Source organism: Arvicanthis niloticus, chromosome 21 (genome assembly GCF_011762505.2).
Source record: "Arvicanthis niloticus isolate mArvNil1 chromosome 21, mArvNil1.pat.X, whole genome shotgun sequence".
In the NCBI taxonomy this organism is placed as follows: domain Eukaryota; kingdom Metazoa; phylum Chordata; class Mammalia; order Rodentia; family Muridae; genus Arvicanthis; species Arvicanthis niloticus.
This window is the reverse complement of record NC_047678.1, coordinates 8,403,626-8,418,081: the sequence shown is the minus strand read 5'-3', so window position 1 is coordinate 8,418,081 and position 14,456 is coordinate 8,403,626. Positions and strand designations below refer to the sequence as shown.

Sequence of the window (14,456 nt, the reverse complement as noted above, 5' to 3'; positions counted from 1 at the left end):
AGACCACATCACACTGGCGTCCTGGTTCAGTGAATCGGCACGCACATGCACGTTCCTCTACACCTATGCTAGCTAGCTCTCCAGGGAAACATGGCTGCCGGTCTGCTGAGAACATTTCAGCCCATCTTTATGAATATGAGATGAAGCGGAGCATAGTTGGTTATAGGAGCATATATATGCAATTTTAGGATGATAATCTCTAGAATTATGTATTATGCTGGCCCTCTTGGAAAAGCTATAAATGAAAAAAAAAAAAAAAAAAAAAAAGGGAAGGAAGAAAAGAAGAAGAAAAAAAACAGAAAAAAAAATAAACCATTCTTAAGTTGCTTTTGTTGTGTATTTCATCATAATAACAGGGAAAACACCTGATACAGCAACTGTATATGTACCATCCCAAAGAACATGGGTCCTCTTTTCAGTATGTGCTCCTCTTCTACTGGGAACAATGATTAAATTCCTTTCAGTGAGATGAGTGTTAAAGACAATACATTTCAATTGTGTGTTAGTTTATTGATTATTTTCTAAAATCCTTTAAAGTATCTATACAAACACAGTAAGTCATGCATTTTATTCTTTAATTTTATTGAATTATTTTTAACAACCCACATTTTAAAAGAATGCCACATATTTTGAGCACCATTTACAAAGTCATCATGATAACCCAAATGAAGATACTCCTTTGCATAGTAATCAAGACTATAACAGAAAACAAAAATAGGAAACAACATCAATTCTTAATTTTTAGTCTTTATTAGGACACGTCTAAAAGAAAAGAGGTTTTTACCCTAGCAATGAATTGATCGAGGGAAAATATGTGGCCTTAGAAATTGCCAAAAAGAGTAGACTAAAGATTGGGTCCTTGGTTACTTAAATTTTAGGGTGTACTCAAAACCGTTTAAGCATAATGCCCTGACTTAACCCCTGTTTATAAGCCATTCACCCCAGCTGTGTTTGCTCCTCAGGCTCGTCCTGAATGCCTGCTCTGCATTTTGCTCTAGGGTGGTACAGTAACTGCTTAATGCTACTTGGGAGCCAGAGCTAGGATGCCACCTTGGTCCCTTATGAGAAGCATCAGAACCTTCTTTGGTATCTCAGGATTGGGGGTAGTGGGTTCTCTTTGGAAAAAGACTTCAAAATACCTCACTTAAAAAATATAGCACCTCACACACAGCAGAAAGCACAACACAAAACTGGCGTGGCTTTCGACAGAGGACGGTGGCTTGTGAAACTGTGTCTCTGCATGCCTCAAAAACATCGCATTTTAAGATTGTAAAACTTGAGATCTTAGAGTGTCTCAGCTTTCAGTGTCTGTAAACTTGGTTCATTACACAGAACAGTGTTTCTCCAGATTTTAGGTGGACACAGTTGGTGTTGGGTTTTTAAAGCCACAGTTAATAGTTTTGTTTATGCAGCTCACTAGTGTATTTGATTTGTAACTTTTATATGTTTTGATCTATAGTTCTTGAAATAATTTTCTCAGTACCAAGAGACAACACATATAAACACTGAGGGCAAGAATGGAATGGCATCTAATCGCATTGCAAACTAAACCTCCTGTCTCCCATGATTCTAATTGTGTTGCTGTAAATTTTCCTCTTTTCCAGAAAGGTTGAACACATAACTACATCCTCCTAAGTTCTTCCTAGAGTAGGACTCAAGAACTAGTCCATTGAAAAGTCACATTACAGTTCTAGTATTTTTTAAAGAGTGTCTGGTATCCAAAAAGGCCCAAGTAAACAAATGAACATTTCCCCCAAAATGAAACTTACCACCACCTAAAGAGTACATATACTTGCCGCTAAAGTGCCATCTAGTTTCAGTATCTGTAACTAAACATTTTAACTGTGCGAAAGTAGCCTAACTTTGATAAAGGAAGTCTGTAAAAACGCTGTAAAAACCACTGATAGTCCAAGTCCAGGCATAGCCTGTGAGTGGTCTCACAATGAGAGCTGGCTTTCTCTGGGATTCAAGATGCGCATGAATTCTCTTCAGTTTTCCCTCAACCATAAGCACAGTTGGCAGCGTTTCCGTGGATCCAGAGGCAAATCTGGGCGTACTTGAGCGGAGTGATGCGCACAGCCACGTTATAGTCCTTCTGAACTCCGTGCACATCCACCCACTGGTGGCCCGAGTAGACCGCGATGATCTTGCGCTTCCAATTCTTTTGACCTGGCTCTTTGAGTCTCAGGTAGATCCCAGAGCCGGTGGAGCCTGCCTCAGCATCGCAGTACTGATACAGGAGGTCACTGGATTCCTCGGAAACACTGCAAAACCGATAAACCAACTGATCATCCCTGTCGTTGTCAAATCCAGAGAAGTGGATCCGGCCTCCTGGCAGCTTGGTGATAGTGGGGCTGACTCCTAGCTCCATATGCTGCTGCTTTTGTGCGCGCTTCAGCTCCAGGAGCGCATAGTCGTAGTCCAAGGCTGGGTCTCCATTCTCTCCCCTCACCCAGCCTTTGGGAATGTGGGTGCTCTTGACGCGGGTCCATTGGAACGAAGGCTTTCCTTGGGCGACTTTCAGACCCTGCCTGGATTTTTTCCCCAGTTTTTGGGTGGTGCTCTCCGGAGGATGGTCCTGACTTTGGCCACCACTCTCCGCTTCTCTCCGACTCCTCTTGGAACCTCTGCGTTTCTTGCGGCCTCCTTTATTCCTCATCTTCAGCACTCCCACCCTCAGCTTTTTACTGCCTTTGACATAATCCTTCCCGTCGTGGACACAGTGGGCAGCTGTGAGCACATGGTTGGGGGAAATGAGGGCGCCGCTGCAGCCGGTGGACAGCTTCACTGCTGTATTAAAAGGGAAATTGGTCAAGAACCTTTTGTCTAAGATGCTGAACCTGCTGTCCGTACCGTACACCTGCCTCCTTCTCCTAGGGCGTGCTCCTTTTATGCTGCTGTTCTGAGTAGGTTCCAGGACCAGACCTTGAACTTTGACCCTGGTTAAGGTTCGGGTGCCATTCTCGAAGACCGTCTCATAGGAAAGAGAGTCTTCCAGCTGGGAAAGGCTGGGAGCAGGAAGCTCTTCCTGACATTCGATGCCGCACACTGTGGCCTTCATCACCCCAGCATCCGCCTGGAACGTGGGGCTGGCAAGATGAATAGTCTTCTCACTCACAACCTGGGGTATTCTGCTCAAGTGCCACGTAAAATCTGGTTCTGTTTCAGACCCATCAGAGAGAGCCCATCCAGGGATGAAAATTATCAGCCAAAATAAAGTATTTTCCATCTTGTTCTTCTATTTTGCCCTTTAAAAACAAAAAAGAAAAAGAGTGTTTTTAAGTGTTGTAAATGTTACTTAACGTCTTTATGCATTAGGTCCTGAGTTACCACCACCATGAACAGATCCTTGTTTTCATCTGCCTCAGACTTCCTGGACATTTGATCTACCCGTGACAGACATCCAAAATCAGTAAGGTGTTTCTCACCGAACTTTCTCCCTATCACCTGTATCTCTCTCTTCCCCTCGCCACCTACCTCCCCAGACAGCCGCATCTGGGACAGAGAGTGGACTCCCGTTGGGAAGTCTCAACCCCACAGCTTCTCCAAATGCGTATTAATGCTCATAAGTAGAGACAAACTCGGGCATCCTGCAGTTCTTCCTGTGTGCTTAGCTCTTTAAAAACGGCACTATGATGTCATCAGGTCTAAGATGTAAATGACCATAAGAGTTCAGAAACATGCGTTGGCATTCACAACTTCCCTGAGCCAGGGTTTGCAGAGGAGCTACTGTGGAGATGTGCATCAGATGGTGGTGTGAAGCAGCAGAGGTTAGACCCAGGTGAGTTCTTCTGCTTGCCACCTGTTCTGATTTCAAATGTATACACATTCACATCACACATCCACACCACAACACATACATATATACAACACAACACACATAAATACAAACACATACACACCACACCACCCACCCCACACATACACAACACAACACACACATACAAACCACACACATAGCACTCACATACACATGCACACCACAGATACACATACACAACACACACATACAAACCACACACATAGCACTCACATACACATGCACACCACAGATACACATACACAACACAACACATACACACTACACAAACACCACCTACCCACACATACACAACACAACACACACACATACAAACCACACCCACAGCATTCACATACACATGCACATCACACACAAATACACACACACACCACACATACACACACATCACAATACATATGCATACCACACAGACATACCACACACACACACACACACATACACACACAGAAGCAGGGACAGGGGCTGGAGAGTAAGCCTGGGGCTTCATACATGCTAGCAAGCACTCGAATGCTCTTTGACATTTTGACATTTTGACATTTGACTCGAATGCTAGGTGACACTTACTCTGTCACCTAGGCTGGCTGTAATCTTTGATCCTCCTCCCTGAGCCTCCTCAGTAGCTGGGACTTTAGGCCTTTGTCACCAAGCCTGCCCCCTCCTTTGATTTTTTTTCTTTAGAATATCTTTTATTTATTCATTCACAATTTCCTACAAATCTATAATGTAACTTAACCTTACCTGCCACTAAAGAGCCCCCCATGTCCCCAACACCTCACCTCACACCTTCATGTTGCTTTCGATTTTTGTAACCACTAAGTCCAAGCAGCACTATCTTCAGGGACTTCTACTATTCTTGCTGCCTGATCTTTTGCGGCTCCGGTAAGGTAACCACAGCTGCCGTAGGCTCCCTCTCATTTTTTTACAGACTCCTTCACCATAAAAAGAAAAGACACAGAACAGACTACCTGAAAAGTGCTGAAAAGTACATTTTAAAAATAAAGTTTTGCATGGAAACACCACTTATGTAAGGGCGCATTCACAATGAAATTGTATACGAAAATTAGTTTACGAATTAGGGAAGTGCAGTGGGTGGCTCCTGACTCACCACGTGGAGATTGTGGTCATCACACACTATGGTCTCTTTCCATCATGGCTCTCATCACCTAAGCTTTGGTGACGTCAGATATTCGTAAAGTTGCCAATATGTGATAGGAAATGTGGTGCCTCTCTATTGTTTGCACTGTTTCCTGTTTTCCAGGTAGGTAGGCGTGTAAGCATTTAAATGCATGCGCTTAGTGGGGCTGATGTTCACATGCTACTGCTTGAGCCATTCCTTGGAGCTCAGTTTTGAACCACTCTGTTATGTGTGACCTATCATTCAGGTCATTTGTAACTAGTACTTTAAAAAACAAGGTTTAGTAAATGATTATTACATTGTACAATTCAGAACTCTCCTGGAGCTGAAGTTACAGGGGGTTTTGTGTCCCTCTTCCAATGTGTTATTGAGAACTAAGCCAGGAGTGGGGTGGGGGAGGGAGTTGTTTGTTTGTTTGTTCTTGTTCCTGAAACAGAGTTTCTCTGTGGACCTGCCATGGCTGTCCTGGAACTCGATCAGTAAATCACATTGGTCTTGAAATCACAGAGATCTGCCTGCATGCCTTCCTGCCTCTGCCTTTGCCTTTGTCTCCCCAGTCCTGGGATTAAAGGCATACACCACCACCATCTATCTGAGGACCTTGTTCTTAACAAAATTTCAGTCAAGAAAGGTTTTTGGTTTTGAGGTTTTTTTATTTTTTGTTTTTGCTTGCTTGCTTGATTGTTTGTGGCAAGGTTTCACTATGTAGCCTTGGCTGGCCTGGAACTTACTTTGTAGACCAGGTTGACCTCAAACTCAAAAGACATCTGCCTGCCTCTGCTTCCCCAGCGCTGGGACTAAAGGCGTACACTACCATGCTCAGCTCAAGAGAGTTTTAACATCTGAGATACATTTTTTCCCCCATTTTGATGGTGCTAATAATTGAACTCAGATCTTGGCACTTCCTAGACAAACACCTTATCACTGAACCCATTAAAATTATATTCGAGATGAAGTCTTGCTAAGTAGCCCAGGATTACTTTAAAGTCATAATCTTTCTGCCTCAGCCAATTAAGAGACTGGGATTACAGATACGTCCCATCAGGCCTAAGGACAAATCCCTACAAAGTTGCTTTTTAATGTAAACCCTTCACAACAACTACTCATTATCTACTTAATATACAGTTACATCAAAGACTGAACGGCACCAACTAGCCACTCCAAGATTTGTGGAATCTCTGCATATTTTTACATGTGATTATCTATGCTGTAATAAGCAAGTAGTAATCATTCTCGGGTAAAATCCAAGCTGACTGTCCGCCCATCTTATGGAATGGTTTTCCTGCGGGCTTTTCCAGTTCTTTTAGTCTTACAGCTTTTAAACTAGTTGGAGATTAGAGAGATGGAATGTAAATCCAGTGGTAACTGACAAGATGGAGTTTACCACACCAATTACAAACTCAAACATGACGCTGCATGTACCCTTTGGCTCCCAGCCAGACTTATAAGAGTGGCTTATGAGAATTCAATGGTTTTCAAGTATAACTTATTGGCTTTTGTCTCACACTGACTTTTAACTCTGTCATCTGAGCCAGAGGTCACAGTCAATACTTTTGAAATTTTCAATCCTGTCAGTTGCTTCTAAACCACACTTGATAACAGACTCAGCCAGGAGCACATAGGCATGTATTTCCCAGTGAGTGGATACTCAGACAAGCATCCTCCCAACTGCTGATGATGGAGCTAGGAGCCAGCATTGTGGTGGCTCACCAAAGGGTGCATTACATCAGACAATATTCCTAGGGCCAGCGCAGTGATACCTGGGAATTAACAATGTGATTTCTTGAATCCTGAACTTCCTTTGTTGGAGGACAACATTGATCTAAAGTAACTCCACAAACCATGCTGCTTTTATTTGAGGAGTGCATTGCTTTGGAATCAAATCCAATGTTCTTGCCCGCTGTAGCAAGTAATAAACCTTTCTCCACTCCTTAAAAAAACAAAACAAAAGCCCACAAACAAATTATCAAAGCCTATCTCACACCTCCTGTTGGAGTGTCTCCTAGAGGCGCTAAAGAGATGATGGCTCAATAGTTAAGAGCAACTGTTGCTCTTACAGAGAACCTGGGTTGAGTTCCCAGGACCCACATGGTGGACCACAACCATCTATAACTCTTTTTTTCCAGGGTATCCAATGCCCTCTTCTGACTTCCACAGTTACCAGACATGCATGTGGTACACAAACAGGCAATACACTCACAGGCATAAAACAAAATAAATAAGTCTGAAAGGAATTAGAATCTCCCATGGAAGGGCTTTGGGGTTCCTCAGATAACTGTGTTTTAACCAGACTTCCAGACGCCTTAGAGACTCAGGGAAGACAAATAACACTGGAGCAGCCAGGGCCTGGGCATCATCTTTGCAGGGATGATTGCTTAGCTGGTCTCCAGATAGCTTCTACTTCATCTTTGTGTACGAAATAAACCTAATTCTGACTCTACTTTGTTACTGTTAGCAACCAATAATATCAAATGGCTTCAATTTAATAAAGAAAAAACTCAGCTTATCTATACTTACATAATGTAAGTAGTGTTATATGTCTGAAATATCCAATTCAGTAGGATTGTACGGATGCCTCCTGCATCCAACATCATGAATCATGAGATGGCATCATTTTTTCCAGCCCTGTTGGGAGCATCTCTGCAGTGCACCCTTTGGAATAAAAGCCATGCCCATGTCTATCCTTGTCCATGAACAAGGCCTTGCAGAGCCTTGTAATATGACCTCCAAAAATCACAGTAATAAAAGGGCCTTTGCTTTAGTTAGCCCATCTAATTTGGTCTGTAATTTAAAATTGGACAGATGTCTAGGAACACTTCCTCTTGGAAAAAAATCTAAGTTTTCCTTATGGTAAAATGTCAAAGGAAATGATAGTTCTGAAGGATGTAGGAACCCACAACCCACAAGTCCAGTGGATAGGGCTACACACACCCATCATTCACAACACCTAACTCACTAACCTAGGAAACAGGGACCCAGTTGGCAAGGCAGCACTTTCTCATGTCTGTGCCCACACCTTTCCTTTTTCCTGTTTCTTATTATGTTAGTGATACAATGCTGTCAATGACTGGGTGGTTGCCTGGATTGTGGCTTCAGAATCCAGGTTTGGGTAATAAAAGTGAGATTGCAATTCTTGCCCTTCATGGTGAGTCAGCGGATCCACGGGTGGTCATGGGTTGGATTCTTGAGACATGTGCAGCAGAAAGGAATTAGGTAGAAGTCTAATGCCTCTTGATGTACCTAGATCTCTAATAAAGATGGCCACACATCATTACAAGAGATGACTTACATCCACCATTTTTTATCTGTTGTTCTTAGAAGTGGGGGACTTATGGTAGTGTTTAGAATACTTATTTATCTAGACCAACATAGTGGACATAAGTTCAGGTCAGGAATTGTCCAGCTTTTCTCCTATTAGGCAGTTGAACTTGAGATAGTTCATCAACTCTCTGGGTTTTATTGTCCTTATGTGTATGGTGGCAGCCAGAGTGAGCTCTGTTTCATAATACCATTTTAGAACTAAATGGGGTGATGTGTGGGAAGGGTTACCACTCAGATCAGAGCATGGTAAGCAAGCAATGCATGCAGTATTTAAAAATTATTGCCGGGCGCCTTTAATCCCAGCACTTGGGAGGCAGAGGTGGGCAGATTTCTGAGTTTGAGGCCAGCCTGGTCTACAGAGTGAGTTCCGGGATAGCCAGGACTACACAGAGAAACCCTGTCTTGAAAAAAACCAATATATATATAATTCTACTCTAAAATTAACTATGGGCCAAAGTTAAAAGAAACATAGTTTCTTTCTCTTGAGATGGGTTCTCATGGAGCCCAGGCTGGCCTCAAAACTGATGGAGGGTGAACTTGAACTCCTAATCCTCCTTCCTCTGCCTTTGGAGTAGTGGGATCATGTGTCACCATACTGGGTTAATCTAGGTGCCCAGGGTCAAACCCAGGGCTTCGTGTATGCTAGGCTAGTGTTCTGCCAAGTGTTCCCCAGCATCCAAAACACATGCTTCCTAAAGACTCTATTTTACAAATTCTTTTATTTCTTAATAGTTTCCAGTTGACTTGCAAATTCCCTTCATTTTGTTATGTTTCTTCAAGGATGGCCAAATGAATGTTTCCCTAGTTGCTCGTTCCCATGAATATCTGTGGCTTTGCAGTGTAGTTTTTCTTATCCCTATTAAACTTAAATATGATTAGCTATTACCTACCTAATGTAAAGCAAGTAAGCTCCCTCCTTCACAAACATATCACGGAAAATTCTTATGCATCTGGCCACCAAACAGTTGTCTTTTAATATAAGGGCCTATTCAGTCAGATCAGTGGCACTGCAGGTCACCTCACCAAGTGTGTCTGGGCACACAAGTGAATGCATAATCACTTAACAAAAAAAAAAACTTGATTGTCCTTTTAAAACCACTAATGATCCCTGACCTTCTCGATACCACAGCCTGCTTTGATCCACACACCCAAGTGTGAAGGCATACCCTCATTTCCTCTTCTGTTTTTATCCTTCACCTGTGCCGTGAGGATTGACGTACCAGGTACCACTGAGGCCTGGCCTGGGTACTCTGAATAACTACAGAGCAGAGGGATGCTTAGGCCAAAGGTCACAGAGGAAGCAGAGGGGCATCACTGGTGGGAATAAACTATAAAGATGAATCATGGAAGTGGGACGTGTTCTGGAAAATACCTCTACAAACTTACATGGTCATATTGAGTTTGGCAAGATGCAAACAAGAATCATGGCTGCTGCAATGAAGTTTTGTTCTAGACCACTACAGTCACTTACAGATGTCACTGGCTGGCTAGAGCACCAAGTGATGCCACATTTACAAAAAGAATATAATGCCATGGCGGTGGGAAAATAACAGTGCCAATGGTGTAACAAAGATGAGCGGTACAGAAGGCGGTTCAATGACCATAGGGACAGTGGACTTTAGAACCATGTCTCTTTATGCTTCCATTCATTCTCAGGGTGATTTTCTTAAGGATACCTCATCTTTGCACGTTCCACATATGTTAAAGATGAAGAATGGCACACATTATTTTTGAAGGAATAATACATGCGCGTCTGTGTATGCACACGTGCGCCCATGGGAACAGTCAGTAAACGGCAGCAGTTATGACCATTGTTGCCCAACACCTGAAGTCAAAAAGTGAAGGAGCTCTCCGGGTAGTGCACACCTGCAATCTCAGCCCCTGGGAAGCAGAGGCAAGAGGATTGCCAGTTCTGAGAGTTCCAGCAAAGCCAGAACTACCTACTGAGTGAGACCCTGTCTCAAGAGAGGTGGAGAGGAGAGGGAGAGAGAGAGAGAGAGAGAGAGAGAGAGAGAGAGAGAGAGAGAGAGAGAGAGAGAGACTTGGTGCTGCAGTGAAGGCTCAGTGGTTAACAGTGCTTGCTGCTGGGTTCATTCACAGCACCTACATCTCGCAGCTCACAGCTGCCTGTAACTCTAGCTCCAAGGAATCTGGCTTCCTTTGATGGCCTCTGCAGGCAATTGAACACATCACAACTCTCTCTCTCTCTCTCTCTCTCTCTCTCTCTCTCTCTCTCACACACACACAGAGAGAGAGAGAGAGAGAGAGAGAGAGAGAGAGAGAGAGAGAAGTTAGACATACATTCTGATAGACAGCTTCTGAGGAACAACACCCAAGTCTGACCTCTGACCTCTGGTCCCCACTGACACACATGAGCACATGCATCAGCAAACACAAAAGCAGTACACACACCACAGTAAAAAAGAAAGAAGAACTTAGTACATAGACGAAGACGAGAATATAGTTTCTAAAATTGCCTTCCCTGGATGTTTTGAAAGTAGGGAGAAGCAGTATAATTTGGGGAGAGGGAGGAGGTGTTTGTTTCATAGGCCCTAAACATCAATTATAAAATTTATAAAAATGACAGAATGTTCAATTCTATTCTATAAAACAGAATTTCATGAAATTTTATATGATAGTATGGATTAGTATTGCTAGAGACAGGGAGCCGATCAGTACAGATAGTCATTTTCAGCAAATGCAGGGTTAACCAGGCTGAGTATCATTGTAAAGGCCTTTCTTTTAAAAAAAAAAAAAAAGAAGAAGAAGAAAACCCACAATCTCTGACAGTTCTTCTCGACTACTGAGTGGTCTCGTAAGATCCAGTCTTGCTCTCCAGTAAATCACAATCAAGAGCACACAAGTGATTTGGCTCATCGATGATTCTCAGAGGGCTCCTCCTTCTCCAGCCCTGGGAGTAGGTTCTTGCTGGCTATCTATGTTGCCACCACTAGATGGCAAAGCAAGCCTGCCAAGAGCAACTCTGGAGCTGCATTTCCTCTTCCGGCATTGAGCTGTGAATCAGATTTGTCCTTGAAGCATGGGAGATGAGGGAGGTATAACTGGTTCAGAATACACTGAAGAATCGTCGCATATGGAACTTATCGCACTTAAAAAAACCCACCTCCAGCTCCCAAAGCCCATCCTGATGAGCTGAGGACTGAGCACGCTGTCCACAGCCAGACAAATTTCTGGCAGGTGTTTTTCCAAACACAGCTCCAGTGCCAGCACACTCCCACCACGGCCTACAGCACTGCTGAGCCATCCACCAAATGGGCTGTGATTCATTTCAACGCAAAGGAAAGTCACGAGCCTGCCAAATATTTCCATATGTTTATCAAATACTTTATAATCCATTACTAAGGTTAAGCTCTCCACCAGTTCTGCGCTGAGAACCAACGGTTAGAGGGTTCATTGACAATGTGCCAATGGCTATTCAAAATATTACATACCATAGCACTATTTTCAAATTCAGCTTCGGGACTGGAGACAGAGCAACGTCTGCTTTAAAAGTTTGGCAGTCCTTGAGGGAAAGGAAGATGGTAAAGTTACACAGATGATTATTTTACAGTAACCCACAACTTCTGTTTCTCATCACAATAAAAACTTAAGCCTTCTTTTTTCCCTTTTTTTTTTCTTTTTCTTTTTTCCTGCTATTTCTGCAGGTTATGGACATCTCAATTTATAAAATGTATTTCTGTGTGTAAATCAAATTTGGGGTGAATGAAACTCAGGTAAACCCAAGGGAGCTCTCGGCTAGCTCCGTCATCTGCTGGCGTATAAAGTGCCCCGTGCGTGGCTCTTGACTACGCTTTATTTTTTAAAGTTGGATCTTCAGCAAAGAATAGTTAATGAATGCATTATGCTTGGTAGTCACATATCAGTTTACCTGTAGGAAAATGTAAAATTATAAAATAATGATTTGTAAACTGCTAACTTGATATTGGTCTTTCCTAACATCCCCAACTCAGATTTCCCATCTGTAAATTCTAAGGTGAAGGAGTTTCAGCATTCCTGAATTCCTGAGTCTGATGCTTCTATTTAAAATGCATTTGTTGGATATTTGAGAATTGGGCACAGAAAGAAAGGCAATCTATTCAATAGAGAAAGTTGACCCACGCTAGCAACTTTACCCGTAATGAGCCAAGCACATACTGAGGACTCTCACATCTTTAAAAACTCTGCAAAAAAGTGGAAAGGAAATATACATAGAACTGTCTCACGCGAAAGAACCTTCTCTAAAATGAAAGCCCATGCACCATTTGATTGGAACTTTCTAGCCTGGCTCTCTTATTTGGCTGGGATTTTAACATTCTCTCTTCTAAATCATAAACCAGATCTTAAATACAATTCTCCAGTCAGCAAGTTATGACTTTTATAATCCTCTGTAGCTACAAATGAACTTGGGCATAAGGTGGGGATGGGGGAGGGGGGCATGTCAGAAGCCAGAAAGGTTAATAAAGGCAGGGAAAAAGGGACTTGATATACCTGATATACATCTTTGTGCATGTGTGCACGCACCTTGGTTCTGTGAGTAAGTGGAGGCCTACCCTGTGGAGGTCAGAAGACAACCTTGAGTGTGGTCATATGCCAGGCTAACCCACTAGAAGCTTTCACAGAGGCTCCCATGGTCTCTCTCCATAGGGCACTGGGCTTTCAGATGTATTCTATCTCCTCTGGCTTTATGTGGGTTCTGGGGATCCGAACTCAGGTCTTCATGTTTGTGAGGCAAGCCTTTTATTTGGTGAACCATCTCCTCAGCCCCAAGCAACTACCTTCCAAATTTAAGATGGTATGAAAGTCAGATCAATCAGGCTTGGGAGCTGCTGCAGCTTTCCAAAACCTCTTATTATTATAGAAAGTCTCAAGATCACACACACACTAACACATACACACACAGACACAGTCAGACACACATACACACACACACATACACATAGACACACACTAACACATACACACACAGACACAGTCAGACACACATACACACACACACATACACATAGACACACACACATAGACACACACACACACACACACACATCTGAGCCAAGAGAAAAATTTAGTCTCCATGTGCCCATTGCTCAGCTTTGGTAATTCTCAATACTTGGTCAGTTTTTAAATCCACTCACCCCTGGCTGGTCCCTTAAAGAAAGCCCCCAGATTTCCACTTCATCTCACCTCCTTGTTTTAAGGGTCTTCTACTGTTCATTTTGCTACCCAGGCAGAGGGGAGAGGAAAGAGAGGGCGACAGAAAGAGAATGAGGCAGACAGAGGCGCAAAGTACATCGGCAGCAACTTAGCGGAAGAGACAAACTTCTTTCCAGGAAAAGTTTTTACACCTTTTCCAGTGACATCTGTTAATAATCATAAAAATAAAGAGGGTCCCCTCTGGCACTGTTTAAGCAGAAAGCATTCCATTTGTATTCCAATTCAAACATCACTCCTCCGATGTTAACCTTGCAGTGGCCGGTACTCATTCAGAAGGGTGGTTGATCGCTAGAAAACAGCCAGCCTGTGATCCTTTCTTTAGTGCTTTTCTGTGTTCCTCCTGTGGGTCCTGCCTGGTTCAGGAGTGGTCCAGCCTCTCGGGTGCCCTCCTGTTCAGTGAGTTCATCCTTACCTGAGAAGCTTGCTGTGCCCTCCTGTCCCAGGGGCGCTGCCCAGCAAGGATCCGAGTGGATGCCGACACTGGCTACGGAAGATGCCAGGAGCCTAGTGGGCAGCAGAGTGCAGGGTCCTCTCAGCGGAGCTTTCCCGAGGCCCGGACCAAGCAAGAGTGGGGCTGCTGCACTGGGTGGTTGGAGATGGGAGGGGAAGGGGCGATGACACCGACTTAGAGGGGAGGGGTGGGCGGATCCTGCTTACTCACCCCTGCATCCCTGCTGCTCACCGATGGTTAAGAGCTAGAAAAACCTCTAAATGGGTTCGCAAGAATGTAGGCACCCAGGGCATATTTTAACTAATGTTTTAAAAACAAAGCAACAAAAGAGGAGGAGGAGAGGCCAGCATGGTGATGCAGTCCTGTAACCCTAGTACTTGAGAGGCGGAGTCAGAGGGATCAGCAGTTCAAGGCCAGCCTTAGCTCGCTTCATAGAGAGTTTGAGGTCAGCCTGGCTACACAAGACCTCATCTCAAACAAAACAAAATAAAACACCACCATCTAAGGAAGATACT

The 14,456-nt window shown here is 43.5% G+C and overlaps 1 protein-coding gene across 2 annotated transcripts; it reads right to left on the bottom strand.

Annotated features, from left to right (window-relative positions):
- Positions 1-553: 553 nt before the first annotated feature.
- Positions 554-14,230, bottom strand: LOC117693580 (inactive serine protease 35). Of its 2 annotated transcripts, XM_076917334.1 has the most exons (3): positions 13,903-14,230; positions 11,732-11,802; positions 554-3,248 (listed from the first exon to the last, which is right to left on the bottom strand). In XM_076917334.1, the coding sequence occupies exon 3, from the start codon at positions 3,227-3,229 to the stop codon at positions 2,000-2,002; it is 1,230 nt and encodes a 409-aa protein (XP_076773449.1). In that variant the 5' UTR covers positions 3,230-3,248; positions 11,732-11,802; positions 13,903-14,230; the 3' UTR covers positions 554-1,999. The 2 variants fall into 2 exon arrangements, with proteins under 2 accessions (XP_076773449.1, XP_034340208.1); XM_034484317.2 differs by lacking the exon at positions 11,732-11,802 and having other exon boundaries at positions 13,903-14,229.
- Between the last annotated feature and the right edge of the window lie 226 nt (positions 14,231-14,456).

What these genes read in the sequence shown, in the direction of transcription:
- LOC117693580 (XM_076917334.1), bottom strand. Translation starts at nt 3,229, where the DNA reads ATGGAAAATACTTTATTTTGGCTGATAATTTTCATCCCTGGATGGGCT.